General features: G+C 43.0%; 1 protein-coding gene across 1 annotated transcript in view; it reads left to right on the top strand.

The window, feature by feature from the left end:
* Positions 1-17,396, top strand: part of BTBD11 (BTB (POZ) domain containing 11) — a 78,645-nt gene extending 61,249 nt beyond the window's left edge. Inside the window, exons 12-17 of the mRNA XM_010005851.1 lie at positions 5,148-5,253; positions 6,063-6,165; positions 7,802-7,883; positions 8,879-8,947; positions 12,023-12,136; positions 15,974-17,396. Coding sequence (XP_010004153.1) covers positions 5,148-5,253; positions 6,063-6,165; positions 7,802-7,883; positions 8,879-8,947; positions 12,023-12,136; positions 15,974-16,183 — 684 coding nt within the window. The 3' untranslated portion in view covers positions 16,184-17,396. The remainder of the gene's footprint in view (positions 1-5,147; positions 5,254-6,062; positions 6,166-7,801; positions 7,884-8,878; positions 8,948-12,022; positions 12,137-15,973) is intronic.
* The last annotated feature ends 2,541 nt before the right edge of the window (positions 17,397-19,937 follow it).

The raw sequence follows: 19,937 nt of genomic DNA, 5'->3' as shown, positions 1-19,937 counted from the left end.
GCCTGGGGATCTGAGCTTTTTACATACAATGTACAGCTGTGATATAAAGAGCCTTTTGAAAGGGAGGCTTGGCAGGTTTCCCAGAAGCTAACTGAAGCGTCCATTTGTGCCTTACCTGTGATTAATTCTTTTCCGTTTGTATTTGCAGTGGAAGGACTTGAGCCCGGCACTAACAAAACCCATTTTGTTACTCAGTTTACTGCTTCTGACTGTATCCCCAATTTCTTGGACTTCCCTACTTTTGCAACTGTTTACTAATGTTAATTATGCTGTTTAATCACCTAGGAGTGACCCTCTAAAGTGGCATTTCATCAGTTTTGAGGCAGCTGGCAAAAGCAAATTATGCGAGAGGACCGTAGTGGAAACACCTAGGCAAGGGTGGAAATGGTTCAGATACATGGCAAAGAAAGTCTCGTAGACTTTGAGTGCTCAGGGCTTGGGGGTCTGGAAAAAAACTTTTTCTGTTGCTTCACTCTTCATTTGCTTTTTCTGGGAAGAGGTGAGCATAAACAGAGGAATAATTTGAGGGTATCCCAGTATGTCATGAATGGAAGTTCATGGATGGATCCTCAATGGGCTTGGAGTATCCTGAGACTCTGGCCCTGCTGCAGCAGCTGCTGGGAACCACTTGTGAAATGGGTGACTAGAAGCAGCACTTCTGCCACTCTGCATTTAGCAGAGAGCTGGTTCCAGGTCCAGGGAGAGAAGAAGTACCTTTGCTAGCATCCCTGTTCCCTGAGCAGCATGGTTTCTCTGCTTGCTGGGGAGATGTGTCTGGACAGGCAGACACCAAGCCCAGAAGACAGTGTTGCTTTTCTGCCTAGCATGGTGAGCTTTTGGTTTTGAGGCTTAGTGGTAGAGGAATTGGAGGGCCTGGTACACTTAAGTTAAAATTGCATTAATGGGGCTGAGCTGGTGAGGGTGACATCAGTAGAAGGAAAACCCCGAAAGTACTGCTTGAGATTTCAGAGGCAAAGAAAAGCAGCCTAACATTGTAGAGGGCAGCCACATGGTGGTGATGGGATATCTACAGGCCGGTAAGGAGAACTGAGCAGTCCAGAGAGATGTTGTGGGAATGGGGGAGCCTATGAAGAAAGGACAACTGAAGGAAGGCCTGTTCAGAAAAGAGCAAACCCTTAGCCTAACTGCTGAATCTGATGTGAGTTTTCCCCTTGAGAATTTGGAGCATAGCCATCAAGATGACACATATGTTCTACAGGTACTGGAGAAAACTGGCTATGTATTTCCCATCTGTATCCCATCCCTTGCAGGACCACATCCAAGAATAGACAGGCTGGGTTTACCTGGGTAAGCTGGAATGGAGCAAGCCCTCCCTAGTATGTACTGAAGTCTGGAGGAGCCTTTCCTGAGTCCTGCCACAGACCTTCATCAGATGAATATTGAGGGGAAAATATCCCAGCATTCCCCACCCAGGTCTTCACCTCTTTTCAGATCAATCAGCTAGTCATCTCTGCTCCAGCAACTTGAAAACCCTCAGCTTTCCTTCAAAAGAATTTATTAATTCCCCTCGCAGTTCAAGAGCATTCACCAGGAGTGGGGAATTCCTTTAGATCTCTGCTGAAGAATGCTTTTAAGTCAGGAGACCACTTGTATCTACAAAGCAAAGTTGCTCGCTCACCGACCAACTCTCTGCTGGAAGCACATCTCTCAGAAGATTCACAGTTGTTCCCTGTTCCCTCTTGCCTATCTGAAAACTACCCCATGGCTAGGTAAATATTTTTATTATATCCTATGCCAAACTTTCTTCTCCCTCCCACAGCAGAAGATGTGCATCCCTTGGGCTGCAAATAGAACACCCATGTCTGAGAGGAAGCTGGCCTTGCTCCAGATCTCAGCCTCACACATCCTGGCACAATGTTTTCCAACTGTAACAAGAAAACAAACTTTGGTTTGCTCCTCCAGCATTAATGTTCCTGCTCAGAGCTGCTGCAGCAAACTCTTGCAGCTGCTCTTTCACAGTTGGCTGGTAGGGTGATAGGATCAATGGGAAAGAATTATCCAGCTTGGTGCTTTAAATGGGATGGTCGTGGTAACCATGGTGGATTCTGAGCTTCCTGGCACAGGCATTGTTCAAGGGGTAAGGGTGAATAGGCTGGACATGTCCTTCTGTCCGTCAATGCTGGTGCCCCAGGTGGTGGACTCTTGCAGTTGTTCCCAGTTACTTCACAAACAGCCCAGCTCAGCCTGGTCCAAGAACAAGATTTGGCTTTAAAAAGCCATTTTTCCCTCAGCCATCCAGTTTAAAAAAAAAAAGCATCCCTTTTCTCTCTCATCTTTGCTGCTTCTTTCTGCCTGTTTTATTGGGAAACCCAGCAGAGGCTCTGCAGGGAGTAGATTCAGGACCACAGCCCTACAAGCTTGGCTATGTGCTGGGTGGTGTGAGAAGCAAGCTTAATCTGCTGCAATAGCTCACCCCTCCATTCCCTGTGTCTCAGGGACAAAATATGCTGCTGATTGTTCAGCTTTCTAGCACAGCAGATTTTTTGGTCTTACAGTGACATACGTTTTAAGTATTTAATGCTATCAACAGAAGCCAAAGGTCTCCAACCTCCTCTCAGCCAAGTGAGAGCAGTGTCCAGCATTGAAGCTCTGAAGCTGTGCAGTGCGTTGAGCCACTGTCTGTTTGGTGGCCCTGCTTTCTTTCATGCACCCATCCTAGCATCTCTTTTCTCTTTCTCCCATCTCCATTCTGGGTCTTAGGGTCTGTCTTATGTGAACATATCACATCCTGAGCTAATTAGAGCTCAGTTTACACCAGGTTTTTCACAGGCTTGTGGGCAGTCAGGGGCAAGGTGAATTTATAATGGGCTTGTGTCTGCACACCACAGGGTTTGTGCCCCACTGGTGACCCAGGGAGCTGGCAGCACCTCACCTGTGTAGGCAGGCTCCCATGGAGTCATCCATCCGATCTGTTCATTGTGCTGTTGCAGCTATGGGCAGGGATCCCCTTCTCACACCTGTATGACTGGGATTGACCTGTTCTTCCCTGGTCTCAGTGCACCTGGATGTCCTGGTACATGGTGCTGTGGCTTGGAGCAGTGAGTGAGACCTCAGGCTCCTGATGAGGTGCTGGGAGGTTGATACTCAGACTTCCTCTCGGCACATTCCCATGGGCACCCCTAGACGGAGGAGATGCATTGTCTTTATTGACGTGTATGTGTGTTTTTACAAAGCTATTGCCCAGGCACAGCTGTGGCTGGGACTGGTGAGCTCATGGACCCACCAAAACCACAGCGACAGACAGGACCTGTGCACCCCAGCAGATTCAAGAGGCAGCTACCAGCAGCTGTCCTCTTTAGTGCAGTTATTCTGCTTTTATTCACTATGAGTAAGGATGAGCATGGCTCTTCCAATTACGCCTCTCCTGTCCAGAAGCTTCCCTGTGCTCTGAACCACGGAATACATCCTCCATTGTATTTACAGACTTCATAGAGTCTGCTGGATCCAACTGGGATCTGCCCTGCTGGTAATGAGCATCCCCCTGGACGTGCTCCTCCCTGGCTGACTCAGTCAGCCCAGCGCCTTGGCACAGCCCTTCCGAGCAGAGAAGCAATCTCTCTTTCTGCCCTGTCTGTCTAGAGCTCTCCCCCCAAGCCCTCCCGGTGGCTGAGTCACTTCCTTCTTTAAATCTGGCCTTAAATCTTCCTTTTCTCTTCACCCTGTGATTCACTCCCTTTGTGAAGCACTTTGCAGAGCTCTGCCTGGAAGATGCTGAACAGAGGAGATGCTCCCAGTGAGAGACATCCTCCTTTTCTCAGAGCCACAGCAGTGAGCCCCCTCTCCAAGGGCTGGTCCCTGCCCCCTGCTAAATTATGTCTCTTAGTATCAGTATTTCTCTTATCTTAGTATTTCTTTCACTGCTACATCTGACATAGTAATAGGAGCCAGCTCCTGCCTGTGGGCGAGCGCGTGTAATTTCCTTTGACATCAGTGTGTGCCTGTGAGGGCACAGCTCTACCCTTTCCCACCCCATTTGATTAGATGCAGTAAGGGAGTCATTACAGGATCTCTACCAGTCCTCCTTGTCCCTTGTGGAATTTAAGAAGCACTGCTGTTAGAAATGAGCTCAGAGAAAGAAAAGCTTCAATTTCAGCTCTATAAGCTTGGAGATATTTTTAGTATAACATCTACACTCCTCAAATTTTTATACTAAGATTTTTTTTGCCCCTCCCCTGCCTACTTCCTTGGCATTGGACCTTCTCATGTCTAAGTGCCCTGCCTTTTCAGTTTCCTGCTGTGGGAGGGATTAGACAACCAACAAGGTAGTTAAAAGATATTGTAATGAATTAACCATGTAGCACCATTGAACTTGGCTAGACCTGCTCCAGTTATCAGCAAAGCTGGGATAAAACTTGCCAAAGCTTTTTAATCCTGCTTTTGGCTGTGACTATTTCACTATCCTTGCAGCTTGGGAGTGAAATAGGCAAACTGCTGAGGTGCTTTGGAAAGCATCTTGTGAGGGGGCCTTGCCACCAAAGTCTGGGCAAAAATGAGCAAGGCCCAGGGACCAGACCTGGTTCAGTGAAGGTCTGATGGCTTCCTCAGGACACTGGTGCCCAGGCCAGTGCCAGGTTTAAGGGCACATTAACGAAACATTTGGGATTGAATGAGTAGATTCAGTGACAGACTGGGATGCTTCAGTCACTCTGTAAGGGAAGGTTTGTTTGTGAGGCTGTTGCACTTAGAAATGCAAGGCTGTGCAGCAGAATCTGTTTGTAGCTCTGGTTTTCTACAACGTGACCAATGACCACTTTCTTAAGAGTGACAAGAAGTTGTTTTCCAGTACAGTAAGTCTGCAAAGAAAAGGAAATCACTAGTGCCAAGGAGCTTTGTTTCTACGGAAGGGATAGGGACTGTAGAGTTTCTTATTTTCCTAAGACCTCTGGTCCCAAGAGAGGACTTTTCATATTAACTGATTCCTACAGGAGACATAGCAACAAAGTAAATGAGAATTGCAGTTTCTAACACCAATAATCCTAAGCTCTGATTTTTAATAAAGCTTCAGCAATCAAATTCTTCAGCTTCAAAACAGGCAACGCTTGAGAACAATGTAACATCTCCTTTGCATACTGATCGTCTCTGGCAGACTAAGCTTACATTGCATGTATTTGTTTTCTTTTGCTTAGAATGAAGTGATCAGCCAGCAGCTCTCTGTCATTTTCACTCATTGCTATGGACCCTACCCTATTCCAAAACTCGTTGAAATTAAGCGCAAGCAGACCTCTCGCCTAGGTAAGTGTGGCTTGAAGATAACTCGTGGGTTCTCCAAGGGAAGCTGTGGGCAGTCTATGGCACTGGCTTGGAGGGGCAAAAGTCAGAGAAAAACTGGAATTTCAAAGGCAGAACTAGAAAAAGAAACAGCCCCAAACTTAGCCTGACCTGAAACTCCCACTGAAAACAGGAGGGTTATCAGGTGCGTTAGGGTGGGACTGTCTGTCTGCAAAGATCTGTCTCTGTTGCTAACTAGGCTGGGGTTGAGCCTGTGGCCCAAAGGCAGATGTCCATCCTCATCTCAAAGCACTGTGGCTGCAGTTGATGCCACAGCAGCAAAGCCCTCCCAGCCCCGCTAACAGAGCCTGGGTTGTTTTACTGTGACTGAGAGAAGACTCAAGTGATTGTCCAGGATGTTGTCCAGAAGACCTGAACTATATTCTTCCCCTTGGCAAGCAAACTTCCCTGCAGAGGGAGTGGGGTGTCATAGGGTATAAATGAGCTTAGGGCCCTCCAGCATCCATTCAGCTGCAGTTTGCTTTGGGTAGCAGAACTGGGAGGCTGTGCCAGCTTCAGTGTTATCTCAGTGAAGGTCATAATGAACTTCAAAGCTTTGAATTCCCTTTGAACTCCACTTGGCTGGCTGGGGTGGGTTCTGTCTCAGGGTGTCCAAAATAGCTCTGTGGGCTTTACTCATTAAAAACAATATCCTTTTACACTATTGTCCTCTTTTCTTAAAACACTTTCAAACTGTACTTTCATGACCTCTTCCAAACCAAAGTTATTGGCTTTTTTTTTACTTCTTCTTCTTCTTCTGTTTGTTGTTCTAGATCCCCATTTTCTTAACAACAAAGAGATGTCAGATGTTACATTTCTGGTGGAAGGAAGACCATTTTATGCACATAGAGTGTTACTATTTACTGCATCACCAAGGTAAAATATAGACATTTCTAGTTTTTTACAAAAATAGAATTGATTCTGTGGTTTTGCTTTTGTTGCTGCTGTTAAGGTTCTTTGACAGTTAACGGTTCAATCTTCTAGTTTTTCCTAAGCAGAAAATCTCAAGAGCATGTTTCTGGTCAGTCTGCAGGATGTTTAACCAGTGCTCCCATCACTAGGTTCTCACTCAGTAAATGGTCCATGCTTCTGGCCATGCATATGACTTCATTCCACTGAAGCACATTTGCATGGAGCTCATTGCTGCATCCAGCTCTTAATCTAATAATAATTTATCCTGTGAGTGGCTAAATCCTGCCTTTCATCAGTGTAGGCAGTCTTCAGGAAAAATAAGCTACTATCACACAATTCATTAACAGCATTTGACATCTTTTAAATACGATTAAATAACAGAATGCATCATACTCTATCCAAAGACAGTATTTATGGTCTGTTTGTTCCCTGTGCTAAGAAGGCTGGACATAGATTACCCAGCTCAATACAACCCTAAAGTTGCTCACAAACCTTATTTGTTCACAGCTTTCTAATTAAAGGTGTCTTTTTAAACAAAATTAGCTGGGTCTCCATAAGGGCATATTTGAAAATGTGGCAAAAGCAAGCCACAAAGTTTGGGTAGTTTGAGCAATGTGGGATTTGATGCAAGCTGTGCTGCCAACAGCACAGAGCTTTGCATAAAGCAATTGCAGTATCTGACTCTGCCTTCAATTAAGAAATAGGTATTTTGATTTAGAGCATATTGGTAGACGTACGGACACGTTACAGACTCCAGCTTTAAATCTACTACACTGTGTTCATGGTAGAGTTTGACATTAGTAAAAGCAAATAAACCTTATCTATATTTCAGTTAACAAGATGTAGTTGCAGTATGGAAAAGGTTACTGTCCAGCAAATGCTGGTCTTGCTAGCTAAGCCAAGTTTTGCCAAGTTAAGCCAAAGGTCAGAGGAATTATCAAAAAGAGTGAGTACAAGGGCGGATGTTTCTGACAGCACATTTCCCATTGTCACTTTCTGATCAAATGGGGATATCTGGTTTTGAGAAATAAATTGCTGTATATGTATATATGTCTCACATAAATCTGCAAATACATGTTTTTTTCTGACATCCATGTCTGAATTTCCAGTTTTGATAATCACAGAACAGCAGCCTATTCAGTTTTCTCTCGTATTGAACCTGTATAGATACATTAAAAGTCTTAGTGGAGTTGTTGTCATATTTTGTTCCAGACTATTTTTTTCAAGTGGCATAATGAACATAGGGCAAAATTTATCTCCTTCAAAAAAGGTGGTGTGCAGTTGTTACATGTTGCCAGTCTGCCTAAAAAGAAAGTTTATTTTTTGTTTTGTAATATGCATCATAACAGTCTGAATTTCTCATTAGATTTTTCCTATTGTGATATCATGTATTTTTCAAAAATTTCAAATTGAAATCTCCTAAGAGAGGCTTCTTCCTTTTAAACTTTATGTCAGTGTCTATATCTCAATGCTTTTCAGTGACAAATCCATTCATTTCAGTGTACTGTTTTTGCAAGAGCTGATGCTGTCCTTCCACTCTGCCATACTTTTTCACAGAGATAATTGGGCTGGTTTTTCAATCTTGCTCCTTTTTATTTAGGTTTAAAGCATTGCTGTCTAGCAAGCCCTCATCTGATAGTACTTGTATTGAGATCAACTATGTGAAGTACCCCATCTTTCAGGTAAAGTTTGAATGGAACATGTAATAGGAACATCATATGTGCCCTGTCCAAATTAGAACGTATGTATTTGAGAAACATGTAGCTCAGAGTAGTGGCTGCATGAGCAGAGGCTTCCCCTCCGTTCATACACTAAGCTGCAGAGTGCTATTGATTGGAAATGTAGTGCCTGGCCAGATACAGTAGCATGCATGTCACTTATACAGGCTATACAGACAAGGCAGTGCACGTCAAGGTGAAGCACTTGATTTTTTTTCTCTCCTGTTGGCTCTTTCTGTAATTAATGAATGGCTTGGAAGGGAGACAGTTTCTTCCCTTCCTTAGTAGTATTGTTCAATCAGTTTTTTCCATGAAAACACAGAGCTTGCTTTCTGTATCTTTAGCATATATGTGCTATATATGCTTCCCCTTATTTTAGAGTCAGAGCTCAGACAGGTCCATGTAATAACTGGTACCACTGCAGATCATTCCCAGCTGTCTACAATAACTTGAGGCTTGCTGGAAGCTCACTGCAGAGGGTTCTTAGCTGGCTCATGTTACAGTGCAAAGCCTCCCCACTCTTTCTCATCATCCATGCATGCCCATACAGAGCTAGGCGAAGGTGGGGGTTCCATTGCCAGGGAAGGAGTAAAGGAATAATCATTATATATGCTGTATTTGCCTGAATCAGTAATGTACTGAACATACTGGGGAATACATTAATAATTCAGAATTAATTACTCAGCTTCTTGCAAACTGTTGGGTGCTCACTAGAAAGTCCAGACAATGTGGCTGGTGAGGGTTGAGGCATTAGACTGCCTGTGTGAAGGAAACATTGAACTGTGCTGAAAGAGAGAGTAACCAAATACCTCTTAAAATCAGGAGGTTTGGGCCAATTTTATCTACAAATCCTTGGTGGTATTGGAAAACTTTGGGTATTGCCTACAGTCTTTACATCACTCCCTGTTCTCTGTTGTCTTGGATTGCTTTTTATAAACACTCCCTTTGTTTTATTACAGCTGGTTATGCAGTATCTTTATTATGGAGGTGCAGAGTCACTCCTGATTAAAAATAATGAAATTATGGAGGTAAGAGACATTTATCTTAATTGCAGTGGGAACAATGCTAAGTGATCTGTGTTTCGTTCATCCAAGGGCACTTGGCCATCGGGCAAGACATGAGCACTCCTGTGAGAGCCAGCACTGCCTTGCCCAGAGTGCCCAGCTTGTCCACAGCCCTGCAGGAGACACTCAGTCTCCTTCACTGCTAGTCACTCATTGTGGTAACTTTTGCCAGCATGAAGCTGACTGGTCAGAGAAGAAAGAGTAGAAAAATTATGATCATCAAGCACAAAAACTGAAATAAAAGTATCTCATTAGATGCTTTGAGAGGCTCTTTCAAAGAAATGCAAAGCTGGTATTAGCAAAATCTGTAAACAACTCCCAGCAGCATAGCAAACCACCCCCTCTCTCTCTCAGCCTGGTAGGTGAGGTGCTCTGCTCCAGCTGGGCCAGTCAGCTTCTCTCTGCCCCACTCTTACTTTTGACTTCTTTGCTTAGGTTCACATGTCCAACCCTATCTCAGCAGCATAAAAGCAACCAGTTTAGTTCCTCACTTGGGAGAACTCTTGGGTATGCACCTGGCTTTAATAATGGGAGGAACCCCTCTGGAGTCACCGTTCGGGTCAATTTCAAGCATGTGATTGTCGAATTTTCTGAATTAAACCTTCAGCTGCTCCCTGAGACACAGACTTCTTTGCCCCTTTATCACTGCACATGAAACATCCAGTGCCATTGTGCCCATTGACGAAAGGCAAACCAAGCCAACTGCAGCTGCTTGAGCCTTCAGTCTATCTGCACATCCATTACCTGTGTGGATGTCGTGTCATCCTCTTCCCGATAATACTGTGTGTTGTCATTGCCAGGTATGATCACTCTAATGATTCTGACTAAACAGAACTAAAAGATATTTGAGCAAATCCTTGATGGTCGTTCAGGGAGTTTTCCTGGTGACAATCACCAAATTATAGCAGCCAAAAAGAAAATGCTAAAATCAGAGCTACTTAAACAGCTGGTAATCATCAATGTACAGATTATAGTCTGCCACCATCACATTTTCTTGTTGCCTACATTAGTTATTCTGTCCCTGTGATGCTACTGTCTGGGGCATCCACACGAGGCTTGGCTTTTACTGAAACTCCCCAGAACTTGGGAGTGACTCTTCTCTGAGGGAAGAGTAGCCTGGGTGAATCAATTCTGATGGGTACAGGGACATGTGTACCAACCCCACTAGCAGCCAGAGGATGGAGCTGGTCAGAACTGAAATTACCCCTCTCCAATGCAGATTTTTAACTAAGCATATCCACACTGACTTTCTGAGTGTAGTAGGAGAAGGTCACTGATCCTCTCTTTCTCTGGTCATTTTGAAAGAAGCTCCTGAATTTCCATCCCTTTCTGAAATAAGGAGACTTAGACTACGCCGTGCCATGGCTTTATGGAGATGTGTTATCACCTGGGCTGCTAAAAAGCTTGTGCTGCAGTTCAGCTGGCTGTTTGCTCTACTTTTGTGACATCTCAAAACTTCTGTGACTCAAGAATGTATGACTGATTGATTGATCTGTTGATAACAGATCTGGCCATGGTTCCTCACAGTTTAAAGTAATTACAAACCAGCACGTGGCTGCTTGAGCCACAGAGGCAGCTGGAATAGGATTTGGCTTTATCTTTCAAAGCTGCATTTAGCAACTTGCCTTATTACAAATATGATAACAAGAAGCACCAGAAATACTCCACAGAAATCTTTGCTGCAATTCATAATTGGGGCCAGCTGGCTGCTATCACATCAGCACTGCAGATTTCCAGCACTTGGATTTATTTATGGGATTAAAGCAGAGTTTAAGCGGACTGCATAGAAGTCAGAATAGTGTCATGGAAGTTTCAGAGTTTTGTTCCCCTGTACTCCTACCTAGTGGTATGAGAGCCCTTTTGGGATTCACAGGATAGCTTTTTGTCATGCACTCCTAGATGATAAGGGCCATATAAATGCCTAAACACCTGAACAGCTTGGCCTAAGAGACCTTGCTGGGTTAGAGCAAGGTTTCAAGCAATGAAGAACCTCAGCCTACTTCCTAAGCCAGAGCAGAGAGCCAGACCTACCATGGAAAGACAGAAAATGAAATTTCATTTCCCTGCTAAAAAAGGACAGAAAAGGGGAAACAGGGGAAATCTTAGCACTACTGAAATCAGTTGGAGAAGTCATGTGTAAGCCATTTTCACCTCGCAGGCTTCAGGTTATGCTCACAGTGTACAGTGGCACGCAGAGATCCCAAGGCAGTGCCTGGCCAGGTCGTGTACCCATAGGGTGGACACAGGACCAGACAGGGACATCAGCTTGAGTCCTGGAGGCAGGAGAGCTGATGTAGTGCAGCGATATGGACGCGTGACACTAACATGAGTGTTAACTAGGCAGGGTCTTGCACCAAGGTGGTTCCCACCTTTGCGTTGTATCCTGCTGTGCACCCACTCCTTGGAGCAATGCAGAGCTGGACAGTGCCTGAACATGACCTTACTGCTGAGCAAGGAGCATATACCAATCTGACTCCACTTCCTTGAGCCTGCTGAGGTGACAAATCTGAAGTTTATTTCCTCTCTAGATTTTTAAGACTGCCCAGGGTGGTCATCATAATCTGATTTGAATTTCTTTATATTCTTCGTCCTGGCCCTTCTTCTGACATCCCCACATGCAGCCCAGGTGCTCTGTTTCAGCCAGAGCTTGGGGAATGGTTGAATTGGAACAGTTTTTTCCTGGAATGTAACTGCAGATCCCTCCTTGCCGAGTGACCAAAGACTCTCCAAGCTGCTGTTTCGTTTTTCCTTCTCTCACATCCCCCCACCCCTTGACCCTATTCCAAAGTCAGCATGTGGATCTGAGCAGCCTGTGGTGATCTCTCCATGTACAGCTTCTCATAGTGTTATCTAGGGTGGACTGCAAAGGACTGAAGCAACCAGGCAACCTTCTCGTTCTGACTCCTTGTCTGTACTTTTGTGCTAACCAAAGCAAGGGCAGAGAAAAAAATTATAATGAAACAGTAAAGAAACAAGCTCTGATTCTGTATTCCTCAGCAGTTTTGACTGTTTTTTCCCTTGCCTCTTTTTTTTTTTTAGCTTCTCTCTGCTGCTAAATTTTTCCAGCTTGAAGCTTTACAACGACACTGTGAGATCATTTGCGCAAAAAGCATTAATACAGAAAACTGCGTGGATATTTATAATCATGCCAAGGTAAAAATAACTGCCTGTGCTTGCATGTTGTGTGTCTGTTGTCATACTCAGAAGTCCTTTTTTATTATAAGTAGCAATACATTTCTCATATGCTTAGTATGTTTGGTTTGTATTTAAAATGTATCATTGGTTTACTGGGACTGAGTGGCTAATCGGTACCTAGGATAGTGACAGTCCTAAACCATGTAGTGTAAGAGCATCAGTGACAACTCTCACCCTCTTCCCTAAGCATTTCAAACTCAATTTGTGTGTACCATCATGTGGCAGACCTAGACCTTATTCCGGCAATCCAAACTGCTGAGTTATTCAAAAGGAATCACCTAAGTGAATAAGACACCTCACTTTCTCCTTGCAAGTTGTGTATTCCCATTACAATTTCCTTTTTCCTCCTGCCTGAAGCCCATTGGGGTGATCTGCTCAATGCTGGTGACAGCTTGTCAATATATAAAAATACTCTGTCAAAGTGCAACATCTCACAGCCGTGCAAGGATGGTAATGAGAATGTTATGTCTTGGAGAGGAGAGATTTGCAGCTTCTTACTGGAATCAAGTTATTTACTTAGCTTGTAAGGGAGCCTATGTCATTAGGCATAAAAGCATGGCATTTTTTTACCTAGAAAACCTATTTTTGCTCATTGATGGAGGTGGTTTCCATATTGATTAGTTTCACTTTTTCTCCTCTTGTGTGCTTAGTAGTTAGACTTCAACTTGGAACATGGAAATGATACAAAAATAGTTGCAATGACATATTTTTAAAGCATTCCTTAGATTATTTTTTTCTATAGCTTACATGATCTATATGAGAGATAAAATGATGCAGTGTGACATGGAGGTTTGATTGAATAGAGTAATCCTGTAGATTGTGCCAAACCCCTGCAGACCTGACCCCTCTGTTCCCATCATCTGGTAATTCCTATGGAGAGCAGTACTGTTAGGTATTGGTAACACACAGATAATGCACAGATATAGAGGTAACACACAATCAGTGTTTGAAATAGCATAAAGTTCCACCTATAAAATGAACAAGAAATGAGGTGTATCTGCAGGTCTATTTACTGTAACAAGGAAAAAAAATCAGCAGTGCAGGAATCTCTTGAAAAATATTTGATTCATCAGCTCATGTGGGAACTTTCCAATTCGTATTACTATTGCTGAAAGTAAATTGAATAATTTTGTTTTTAAAATCATATATTTTCTTTGAATCGTGAAATGTGGCTGTTATTTACATCCTGATTGAAGAAAGTTCTTAGATGGAGCTTTAGACCTGTCTGAGGAACTTGGGCACTGCTGATGCTGGGACTGAACAAACCCAGTGGCTAAATCCAGCTCCTTGTTTGCCTGCAGAGGCCCCAGCCTGCAAATCCCAGTGGAGTCAATGGAATGGGTGTGCTTGTGAGGCTTTTACAGCCAGAGTCATGTTTTCACTGATGTAGGTTGTGCATTGCAGAGATAGCCAAGATAGCTGTGAATGAAATCTTGACTTCTGGAATTAGTTAAACCACATCACCCTAGAGCTCTGCACGGGCCAATTTACCCCACTTCCAGTAAATTACCAGGGCCAAAATTCATACTGCTATAGCTAGAAAGTTTCCAGTACCTGAACTCATACGTGAATTCACACACTGCCTGCAAAGCAGTGCTCCTGGTCTGTGTGATGTGCAGGTGATTAATCTGAGCACAGATCATTCTGCCCACAGTGTTCCCATCACACAGTAGCTTCATCTGTTTGTTACATGAATATGAGATAATGGTAAGTGGCAAAAGAGGCCAGATGGTCCTGATGAGCCAGGGGAGCTCACAAGCAGTTTGAGCCCAGCTCACCAGCCAACTCTCTGCTTTTCCATGTTGCTCTCTGAAATGTGTAAGAAGCTTGTGTTAGAACCCAGTGAGAATGGGAATAAAGTGTGAAGCACTGAAGTCAGGAACCACCACATCAGCCAGGAGCAGGTTTTGAGTAACTTGCTCCTGTTGTAGCTACCATTTCCAGTCCTTGTCCTTTGCAAGCTCAGCTGCATCTGCAGGATGTCAGGTGATGCTGAGGTGCTCTGGAAAAGAACCTGCTTTGCCAGATGAGCACGTAGATGCAGAGACACGAGGCACCGTCTTTGTCATCACAATTGAAAGATATGATTTGGTGGAAGCGTAGCATGAAGTGAGCACAGATTTGGAAAGCTTTCTGTGGTGGGGGCCTAGGTTGTAGAGCAGTGTTTAGCACTGTTTAGCTGTGTAAAAGGAGCTGTAGGAATAAGAGCTTGAGAGTGTCGGCTAAAGAGGTGAAGTACTGGTAAGAAGGTGAGACAATGTGGATGTGGCCACAAAAGCTGAATTGAGAGTATTAAAATAATCTGCGGCATCCCTATGGACTTTGCATTCTTAAATTCTTTGTGACACCTACAAAGGCAGTTATTTGATTAGTATAACTTTAAGGATTTCATTTTTCAAAGCCTTTGTCACTGTTCTTTACTTCCAGAAAAAACTGACTGGGTAAATTTGATTTATAATGGTGATCGAGCATTTACCACTAGATACCAGTTGGTTTTTACATGAATGCCCCCAAACATCCAACAAAATCATTTGGAGTTTCAAACACATGCCTAAAACACTCAGCACTTCAGCAGATTGCAGTCTGCGCCTCAGAACAAATGTGAAAAGTAAAGTACATTATTTCTTCAATGTCATGAATATATTGAAATAATGAATAGGGATGAGTGGTGTTCAGAGAAGAATACAGATTCAAATGTTCTGTTGCATCCAAGTGCAAAATAGTGCACTCATAAGTTGATTAAAACTTGCTTGGTTTGAAATCAAGTTAAATTCATTGATTTTTCTTGGGAAGACAGGTCCTACCTAGCCCTAATATGTATTTGTTTTCTTTTGATTATTATTTTATTTTTCAATTTGTTTTTTAGCAATTTCCATTCTTGGTTCTGAATGTGATGTGGTGGGCATCACTGCTGTGGAGTTGTTCCAGCCTGGACCCAAAGCTATGCAATGCCCCAGCAGTTCTGGTCCTTCAGGCTGCACCTCACAGCCAAAGGTTCACACTTTACCCAGAGCTCAGACCTAGCAGGAGCTGCTTTCTTGGGCAGGAGGATGGGCTGAGCACTGCTCTCTACTCTTCCATGCCTTATAATTACACCTATATTGTAATATCATAGCTATACTCTTTGTATGACCACAGGATCTAGCCAGTGGGTGATGACCAGTACAAGTCACCCATCGAATGACCACTATGGGTCATTTAAGGTTTGCTCATGCATTTTCTCTCACACATTTAAGGTTTGCTCAGACATTACAGTATCCCTGCCAGTAACCCTGCCGCAGTGTCCCATGGAAGGGAGATGCTGACACAGTCAAACCACGTGCTCTGCAAACCTCCATTTCTCCTCCAAAGATCCCTCAAAGCATGAAAGTTTGCAAGAGAGCTTTCTGCAGTTTTATGTCCCATCCTTCCTAGGGTTGACATTAATGAAACTTGGTCTGTAGTATGTTTTCCAAACCTATAGTTTTAGGGTGTAACTTACAGCATGAAATTATGGGTCTGCTGAACTCTGTGGTAAATCTCCCACCGATTTCCAAAGAAGGAAAGCTTCAGCCCCTGGAAGTTTGTTTCCTTAACAGACAGGGCCTTATAACTTAGAATTGTTACCAGAATCATCAGCATAACATACTATTTGATTAACTCCTTCTCCTCCATGCATATATATCTGTTAAGTATTACTGTGCCTGTCTGAAAGGCACAGTAGAACGTGTTTGATTGTGTGCAGCTCTTCTGCAGTGTATTTGCTGAGCAGGTTTTATCAGAATGGTTACCTTCTCTAATTTCACTTTTTTATAGTTTCTCGGAGTCACAGAACTATCTTCCTATTGTGAAGGTTACTTCCTAAAAAACATGATGGTCCTCATTGAAAATGAAGCTTTCAAACAGCTGTTGTATGACAAGAATGGAGAAACCTCTGGTCAAAATGTACTCCAGGACTTACAGAGGACGTTGGCCACAAGGATTCAGTCAATTCATTTGTCTTCTTCAAAGGGCTCCATTGTGTAAAGCTGAGGAAGATGGTTACCCTTGAATAAAGACCCTGCAAGCTAAGTCTGCTGTTGCAGTTGCTGAAACCCATTGCAGTTGCTTAAACGACTACAAGGAAAAAAAAGCAAAATTAAAAAATTCTACTTTGCATCCAAATAGTTCTGTGTGGGCCAAAGGTTCTGCGCTGGGGCTCTGGCCCCCTTTGGATAAAGGAATACAGAAGACAAAGCTCTTCCATGTTTTTGAGCAAACAGGGTACAAGAGTACCCGGTGAATCGCTCTTGTACTCAAATTCTGAACACGCACGTGGTCGTGGAGCTTCATGCCAACAAAAGCCAGAACTCACTTGAGTGAACAGCAGAAGCCCCTGCCTGAGCGGTGGTGCCGGGGAACACCCAAATTGACCAATTAATCATTTAAGGTGGATTTGTTCCAGTGTTACACATTTAAGAACTATATTTATCCCAGAGTCCATTATCTCCATTATGTAAGAACTGTTGTTGCTGTCAAGCAAAGATCAACTGTATTAGAGCGTGGGTAAGACTGTTACAGCTGCAGAAATATAGTGGCGGATTTTTAGGGGTGGGAACTTTTTAAATTGTTCATAAAAAATAATGGGGTGGCCTTGTAGTTTAAAAAGTATTTCTTAAGCTTAAAATTTCATTTTCGACAGAGCTGTGTTTGAGAATCTATGTAACATGGTTTTTGTTTGTTGTTTTTTTTAAATGGTAAAATGTACATTGTGTAAACATACATATGATCAAGTTTTGCTTGTATTCTTTCCTAGAGTGGTATAATCTTGCCTTAAAAGGCTATGGTTATGCCAAAGAGGTACATTACCCAGACTATCTCTAATACAGTAGCTGGGGGTGGGGGCAGGAGAACTGCATGCTTCTCGTGATTTGGGGTTAAAAACAATGACAAACTCAACATGCTTTTGCATGGTAACTGTACCTGTGAAATGTTACGTTTGTGATTCGTTTCGCCAAGACAAATGCAATGTTACTTCTTGTCAAACTTCATTTGTGAAATTAGCATATTTTTTTATTTGATGCGATTGGTTGTGATATGATACCCCTGGAGACCCTTCTTGAGATGCTTGATTTCTGTTTGTTACAGTGAAGGGATAATAACAGATCTTTACTTCAGTAATGTGTTGATACTTTGCTACTGGCCAGAGATTGTGTCCAAGTTAGACATTTTTAAATTATAATTAAATATGTACTATAGAATGATTTCTCACTGTATCCTGAGAATGTATAGGTTATCTACAATGCAGAGTTTGGGTGGGGTGGGATGGGGGCTGTGATTTAATGTCAAAGTTTTGTCTATTTTGCAGCCTGTTGTTAGCAAGACAAATTTGCTACATGCTACAACATTCCTGATGCTGTCTCTGGAAACCTCAGCAAGGCAAAGATACTGCCTTCTCCATGGCCAAGTGACATTAATATATTTCTTTTTTAGCATGCTGTTCAGAAGCTGTGCCCAGTTCATAGACTTCAGAAGTTTTCTTTTGACAATGCATGTTAACCTCTTGTTCTTTTGTTGAAGTAGTCTACGTTGGGTGCTTTTCCATGTTGATAGCTTTTGGCATGCTCAGAGTTTTGGCTTTAGATATCAACACTGTAGGAAGCTGTTACATGACTCTGAGGTGCAAATCCTCCTGTGTGTTTGGTCTTTTAAAGCCCTTATAGTTTCTGCAACAAATTACAAAGATGTCTAAACTGCCACTAATGTCATGGAGACACAGCATGTCAGTCAATTAGGCTTATTTTTCCACATAGTAGATGTTCACACTATATGTTGTCTGGAACATGTAGGTAATGGCAACTTCTGTGTGGATGTTGGGATCTAAGAAAAGCAAGACTGTGGCTGATGCAACAGCAACACGCAGGGGTGCTTCTTGTTGTTTGCTGTGCCTCCTCATCCATAGAAGCCCATCCTTCCTAGCCAATGATACCTAGATAGGGGCAGACCTCACCCCACAGCTTCATAGTTTAAAATAATAATCACTATAGTAAGTAAAATTCTTCCTTTGGGTACATGCACAGTGCCCAACGAAGTCACCAGAAGTTTCATATATGTATATATTTATAGGCAAAATGGCTTTTTCTGGGAAACATGCCCACAAATCTACCTGTTGATAGGCAGTCTGGCATGTAATGCTAAAACAATAGCCAGGGGTGTTGTGCCCCTGTTTCCAGCTCAAGTATTAACTGTGCTTTGGTCAGGGGATGTAGAGTGCTGTGTGCACAGGCTGCCCCTGGAAGGTGATGCCTTTTGAACATTTGTAGGAACCTGCCTGGGACTCATTAGAAATGAAACACTGATAATTCTGTGCTAGTCATTCTTCTGATGAGTTGAGAGTACCTCTGGTAATGTTTACTGGTTTTCTTTCAGAGATAAAGGGCTTACTATGTCTTTTGGTGGTTGTGCATGCACTGAGTGGTCACAGTTCAAAATTTGGTCAAAGACAAACACAAACCAAAAGCTCTAGTAACAAAGTGCACCTGCTTCCAAACTTGCTGCCCAAGTCTGCACTGGCCTGTGCATTCATGAATCTGGGTGGCTGAGCATGACAAAACATGGTACCCACTGCTGCTGTGAAATGGGCTTTGGTGGTGTCTAGCAAATGGTAGGAGAGAAGAAGCCTCAAGAAGCTGTTCTTCAAAGCTGTTACAGGAATTGCAGCTATCGATTTATAAGGGAATAACTGTTGCCCTTCAAAACACTGGCAATCCCAAAGTCATAGATGTATAACTGAAAGGAGCCTTAAAAAAAAATTACTTTTCAGTTCTTTTTCAATCTGTGACCCCCATCACTTTTGCCAGCAGAAGAGCCAACGCCTGTGTAACCCTGGCATTTATTTCTCCTGGAAGCAGTCAGCAAATCTTTCTAGATCCACAGACTAGAGTTTGAAAACTGCTGGCTTAGTTCACCCCTCCTGCTATGAGGCTGGGCATGGTCTAGCTGAACGACGCCAGACAATGCAGCTTGCAGGCTCTTGAAATTTCCAGTGACAGGGATCCATGATCTTCACCACCCACATAATCAGAAGGTTTTCCTAAGAAACTATTTGGAATTTCTTTACTGCAAATCAAGCTACTTTTCCTTCAAGCCCTCACTGACAGGAAGAACAGATGATCTTACAAGATCTTCTTACAAGATTTTTCTGTGTATGAGAGGAATTAATCCTACTTTCCTCACTAGTTCCTTTGCTATTATTTTCTCAGTCTCTGTTTTTTGCTGTCACTCCCTTCATGACTTCCCCATTTCCCCAAAATGCAGTTCTCCAGTAGGGGTTCTATACAGTAAGAAAGCAAAGTAACTGTGGTTTATGTAAAGCATATCAGAAAATATATCCCAGAATATTTTCTACAAGCATATCCCATGGCTGACTTCAATCTTGTCTGTCTCTTGTTATCATTCCTGGGTGATTGACTGCTGCTTTCCCAGGAGTTCTGATTTTTATTTGTGTATTTAGTTACTACACCTTCCAATGTATAACATTTTCAACTTGTCTAGTACATTTGTTCTGCTTTAATTGGGGCAATTTCTCCACTTCATCAAGATCAATTGCAATTCTGATCCTGTCCTCTAGCCTGTTTCATAATCTCCAAGCTTACGTGGTTTCATGCATGGATTCTTCATTCCATTAATATGGGGCTGGGGGGAAGGGCTCTGTTGTCAATTTAATCTAAAAAGCAGTGTGAATTTCAGTGGGTGCCCATGAATATGATCCCTATCAGATAAGGTTCTTCCCAGCAAATCA

This window comes from Chaetura pelagica, unplaced genomic scaffold (assembly GCF_000747805.2).
Source record: "Chaetura pelagica isolate M959 unplaced genomic scaffold, ChaPel_1.0 scaffold79, whole genome shotgun sequence".
Classification (NCBI taxonomy): Eukaryota; Metazoa; Chordata; class Aves; order Apodiformes; family Apodidae; genus Chaetura; species Chaetura pelagica.
The sequence above is the reverse complement of the archived record's forward strand: the minus strand, read 5'-3'. Positions and strand labels throughout refer to the sequence as shown.